Source organism: Petaurus breviceps, unplaced genomic scaffold, assembly GCF_028583685.1.
Source record: "Petaurus breviceps papuanus isolate PSGF00001 unplaced genomic scaffold, PetGlider_PUasm1.0 38, whole genome shotgun sequence".
NCBI classification, from domain to species: Eukaryota; Metazoa; Chordata; class Mammalia; order Diprotodontia; family Petauridae; genus Petaurus; species Petaurus breviceps.
Genome location: NW_027186304.1, coordinates 79,393,496 through 79,399,495, shown reverse-complemented (window position 1 = coordinate 79,399,495; position 6,000 = coordinate 79,393,496). Strand labels below are relative to the sequence as shown.

The 6,000-nt window shown below is 32.7% G+C and overlaps 1 protein-coding gene across 2 annotated transcripts in view; it reads right to left on the bottom strand.

Moving 5' to 3' along the window:
• The window catches only part of PREX2 (phosphatidylinositol-3,4,5-trisphosphate dependent Rac exchange factor 2), a 414,229-nt gene that overhangs the window by 31,174 nt on the left and 377,055 nt on the right, over window positions 1–6,000 (bottom strand). For both annotated transcript variants that reach the window (XM_069100083.1, XM_069100084.1), the window contains one exon: window positions 2,022–2,124. In XM_069100083.1, the coding sequence (XP_068956184.1) occupies window positions 2,022–2,124 (103 nt within the window). The remainder of the gene's footprint in view (window positions 1–2,021; window positions 2,125–6,000) is intronic.

Sequence of the window (6,000 nt, the reverse complement as noted above, 5' to 3'; positions counted from 1 at the left end):
CAAGACATATGAATGTAAGATGTACCATGAGTAAAGTCTAAAGGCATTAGAATTCAGTCTAATAATACAGTTTCATAGTACAGGGAGATTGTGTGGTTTGTCTTTCATTCTTCAAGAGGACCATGACATCAGGAAGATGATTACATGAATTGAAACTGAATTGGATTTGAGTAAGGGGAGGACTGTACAAAGCTACCAGACCCACTTTATCCTCCAGAGCCATCTAAGTCTAGTGGCCAAATATAGATCAGAATGACTAGTGATGGCCCAGCATGCATAGAGGAGGGACACTATGAAAGGACTGGAATTTTTGGATAGAAGTTGTTTGCATGTCTAACAGAGAAGTTTGAGCATAAGATGGGGTATTGCTAAAGATTTTTCCGCCAAGGAATGAATCAAATCTGTGGATAAAAGTTTGACCTTTGGCTGTCATTTATGACCTTGAGGATGTCAGTCTCAGCTGCCTTTCTTATAAGATGAGGAAGGTGAACAAGATTATTTCTTAGGTGGCTTCTAACTTTAATGATATTGGGGTCATCAGTATCTTGCTAACAGATCCTTTAAAGTTCAGCTCAAATGCCATCTCCTCCCTCAAGTTTTGTCTGGTCACTGCTGTCAGCAAAACAGGGACATCCTTCTGCCACATCCACCTCCTTAGACTTTGCATAGCACCTGATTTTGTAGTTCTCTGACACCCCCTTGAACACTGAGTATGTGCTTTATTCCCCTAATAGATGAATACATTGGCACAGAGATCATGACTTACATCAACTGTCCATTTCCCCCAGTGCCTAACTAAGTGCTTTACATAGTGGAGAGAGGGAAAATAAACATTTATTAAAGAATTACTATGTACCAGGTACTGTGCTAAGCACATTACGAATATTATCTCATTTGATCCTCCCAACAACCCTGGGAGGGAAATCCTGTTATTATGCTCATTTTACAGTTGAGGAAACTGAGATTATGGGACCTGCCCAGGGTCACACAGCTAGTAAGAAACTGAGTCTAGATTTAAATTTGGGTTGTCCTGACTCCAGGCCAAGATCTCTAGCCACTCTACCACCTCACTGCCTAGTTGTCATCTAGCTGCACAGAGTTGGTATTTTGGAAATGCGTTTTGCACTGATGCATTTTTCTCTGCCCCACACGTACTGATGTCTATTTTTGATTTAGATCATACAAGAGTTTTAGAACTTCCATGAGTTGCAAATAATCTTGACCCAGAATAATGAAAATAAAACCTGTTCAGTCTTTCTAACTTTTTTTTCTGATAAAACTTATAAAATTGTATTCTATTTAGTAGGATAAACATGATTTTCATTACAAATGATAAATAAGGAATATAAGAATCCCTTGTACTTTATCTGGATACATATGCATATATATACATATACATATATATGTATATATATACATATATACATGCCCAAATATATATACACACATACACATTACAACACACTTATAAATACATTGTTCTCTCATTTAAGCCTTACAGTTGTCAAGCCCCATTTACACAAATGAGGAACATAAGCTCCCAAGGTCAGAAAGGTTTGTGGACAGCTTTGGAGCTCTTCAGCCTCCTAGGGCAGTGGGGTTCCCATCATCCCATTGTTCTGCTGCAGACATTCCTTCATCACGGAGCCAGAAGGACAAGATAGATATGAAGGCATCCACATGGGAGGTGAACTGTAGTCTCTCATCCCTTTTTGTCACTTTGGATTCTCTGCTTTCTTATTTTCATTTTCTGCTGTTTCATGATATAAATTCACAAACAACCAAACTCTCCCATTTTATCCTCACACACAAAGTCAATGCAAAACAAACAGAAAAGGACATTTTATAATGTGAAGCTATTATCTTTGGGGGAGTAGGATCTAAGGAGAGAGCAAAGGTTACAAGGCAATATGTATTTTTCCCTATTTTGCACTAGACTTTTCAGTATTGGTATCTAGGTATTAGTGGAGGTATGTTCAATAGCTTTAAGAGAATGAGTCTAACATGTCATTTGAGTTTACCTGCTTTCGCATTACATCTGTAGCTTGCATGATGTAACGGGGGGGTAGGCCATGACTTCTAGCCAGAATTATAGCTTGCTCCAGAGTAACACTCAGAGTGCATCTGTGGGCAAAGACAAAGTGGAATAATTTGTTACTTACAGTCACAAAAACACAGTATCTAGACTTCCAAAAAAGCACCCAGGAATCTCAGTCCACACACTGCCACCTACTTATCTAAGACATATACAAACATCCATATAAAATACACATATAACATACAAACACACACATATTTATATATAGTTATAATAGCTATTTTTTATGTAGAACTTACTATTTGCCAGGCCCTGTGCTAAATCCTTTACAATTATTATCTCACTTGATCCTCACAATGACCCTGGGAGGCAGGTACAATTATTATCCCCATTTTATAGTTGAGGAAACTGAGGCAAACAGATTAAGTGACTTGCCCAGGGTCATATAGCTAGCAGATATTTGATGTTGGATTTAAACTCAGGTCTCCCTGACATCAGGTCTAGGGTTCCATCCACTGCTCCACCTAGTGGCATATATCCATATATAGGCATATATTTATAAATATGTATATATTTATGTATTTGAATATATTTATACACACATATATTATAGTATGCCACATATAATATACAGAATATCTATATGTGTGTGTACACACACATATTATACATACCCCAAAGTATATATGATTATAGACAATATTAGTTAATATTTAAATAGTGCTTTAAGGTCTCTAGAGCAGTTAACACTTATCAGTTCATTTGATCTTAGCTATTATTGTTCCCATTGTACTGATGAGGAAGCTGAGGTAAACAGAGGTTAAGAGAGTTGCCTAGGGTCACACAGGTGGTACCTAAATTTAATTCAAGTCTTCCTGGCTCTAACATTAGTGCTCTATCAAATTTTGCAAATTTGCAACAGCAAATTTCCTTTATACAGAAGTTTTAAGCATCTACTTCAATTTAACACAGCATTTTTATTTTTTAAGTATCAAGTATTTTTTCATTAATCTGTACCTCCCACTACTCTCACCTATGAGACAAAAAAATCCTTAAATACATATCTATATAGTGTAGCAAAACACATTTCTACATTAATTATATATGTATATGTGTGTATGTATATGTATGTATACACAGATACATATACATACACGCATGTATTTTGGAAAAGCAGTTTTATGGGCTACATGTAGCCCATGTACTGTGTGTCTGACACTGTTTTCCCTTAGTTCATCCCACATTTATATGTTCATTTTTAATCATTTTTTTGCCAGTGTGATGGATACGAGGTAAAGCTTCAAAGATGGTTTAATTTATGCTTCACCAATGTTATTAATTTAGAATACTTTTCAAATGACAATTGAAGCTTCCATTTTTTTCTTTGCAAACTATTGATATCCTTTTAATATTTATCTATTAGTAATAGATCTCAATCTTATAAATTTAAATGTGATTTATATACCTTGAAAATGAGATGTTTATCATAGAAACTTTTCACAAAGATTTTTTCCCCAAGTAACCTGCTTCCCTTTGAATTTTTACTATAGATAAATATTCTTTTTTTTTTTTTTACAAAACTTGTAAGTTTAATATCATTAAAATTCTCCATTTTATCTTCTGTGATTGTCTCTATCACTTTAGTCATGAATAATTCTTCTATACATTGATTTAAAGGTCATTTCTTCCTTCTACCTCTAATTTATTTATATGGGGACTTTTATATCTGTCATGTATCAATTTGGAGCTTATATTGACATATTATATAAGGTGTTAGTCTAAACCTAATTTCTGCCAGACATCTATCCAGTCTTCACAACAGTTTTTTGTTGAATAGCAAATATTTCCCCCAATAATTAAGAGAGGAGGGGTGGCTAGGTGGCACAGTGAGTAAGAGCACCGGCCACGGAGTTGGGAGGACCCAGGATCGGTTCAGGCCTCAGATACTTAACACCCACACAAAAAAACAGGTCATGTAACCTTGAGCAAGTTACTTAACCCCAATTGCTTTAAAAAAATTAATTGAGAGAGGGGTCTTTGGATTTATGAAACACTATGCTGTTTCTTTGATTCTATATGTTGTATTCCTAATCTGTTCCAGTGATCTGTCTCTGTCTCTCTCATCAGTACCAAATCATTTTTAATGATGACTGCTTTGTAGGATAGTTTAAGATTTGGTATAGAGAGACTCATCTGTCCCCACATTTTTTATTATTGACCTTGGAATCCTTGACAATTTGATCTTCCATACACATTTTATGATTTCTTTTGCTATATAAAATATTCTTTTAGAGTTTTATTGGTATGACACAAAATATTTTATTTATTGTATTAATATCATCACTTTAATTATATTGGCTCAATTTAGTGATGAGCAATTAATGTTACACCCAATATTTAGGCCTATCTTTATTTTTTTATTTATTTCTTACTAGTACGTGAAGGAATGCTGGCAGATATACTTCTGAGTATTTTTTTTAACCTTCTATAATTATTTTAATGGAATTTCTCTTTCTAGCTTTTCTTGCTGAGGGAATGTATACACACATATTATAAATATATTTACACATATGTATATGTGTGTGAGTATAGAAATATGAATGTTGATGGTTTTGTGTATTTCTCCTATATCCTGAAACTTTGCTGAAGTCCATTATTTCCATAAAATTTTAGTTAAGATTCTATGGTTCTCTAAGCATAAAATATTATCTGCAAAAAGTGATGATTTTTTTGCCAGTGATATTCTCTGATTTTATTTTTTTTGTCTTATTGCTAAAGAAAACATTTCTATCACCATGTTAATGAGTAATAATATTTGCTTTATTCATGATCTTATTGGAGAGGTCCATAACTTTTCTCCATCACAAATAATTTTTTTCTTTTGAATTTAGATAAATACTATTTATTAATTTATTCTTATGATTTCTAAAAGATTTTTAAATAGAAATGAGTAGTAGATTTCTTCAAAAGTCTTTTTAGCATTTGTTGATATAAGCATATGCTTTTATTATTTATATTATCAACACAACTTATTATATTTATAGTCTTCCTTGTTTTGAGCCAATATTATATTCCTGATATAAACACTTCTTGGTCATAGTGGTCATCTTTCTAATATGATGTAGCAGCTAACTTCCTAATATTTTAATTAAAATATTTATATAAATATTCATCAGGGATATTGGTTTATAGTTTTCCTTTTCTATTTTGTCTTTCCATGATATAGGTATCAAGACTATATATTTATACTATAGAAAAAACAGAATTTTCTTTTTTCTTTTTATTGCAAAAAGTTTATGGAGTGTTGGAATTTATTGTTTTTTGAGCATTTGATAGGATTCACTTAGGAATTCATCTGTTGCTGGAATTTTTTCTTTGACATTTATCATTTGTTCAACTTATTTTCCTAATAAGGAGTTATTTAAATAGCATGTTTCTTCAGCGATCACCATTTTAGTTATCTACTAGGATCCAGGTATTAAGAATAGGATCAAGAGACAATGTGAGAGAACGAAATGTTCTATGTTGTCAAAGAAAAAGACATTAGTTAAGATCAAAATTTAAATGACAGTAACAATACCACTAAACAACGAAATATATTTCAATTGGCAATAATTTACTAGACATTCACATACCTTTTACAAATATATCATAAATGAGGACTAAGAAGAGACTAACCTAGACATTCCAATTCAAAACATTAATGAATTAAGATTTTGTACTAGTTTATACAGTAAGATAAAGTAACCAAGATCCAAATGTTTTCTCCACCTCTTTTGTTCATAGATAACATCCTACAGATATTTTACATCTTATAAAAGGATAACCCCATGTTTTCCATTCATTTTTGCATTTTAAGAAGTGTATAGTTATTTGTAATTTACTTGTAAAACTACAATGAAATTGCACTATCCCATTAATAAATAAAGAGTAGAATTTGATGCTATAAATAAAGGTTATCT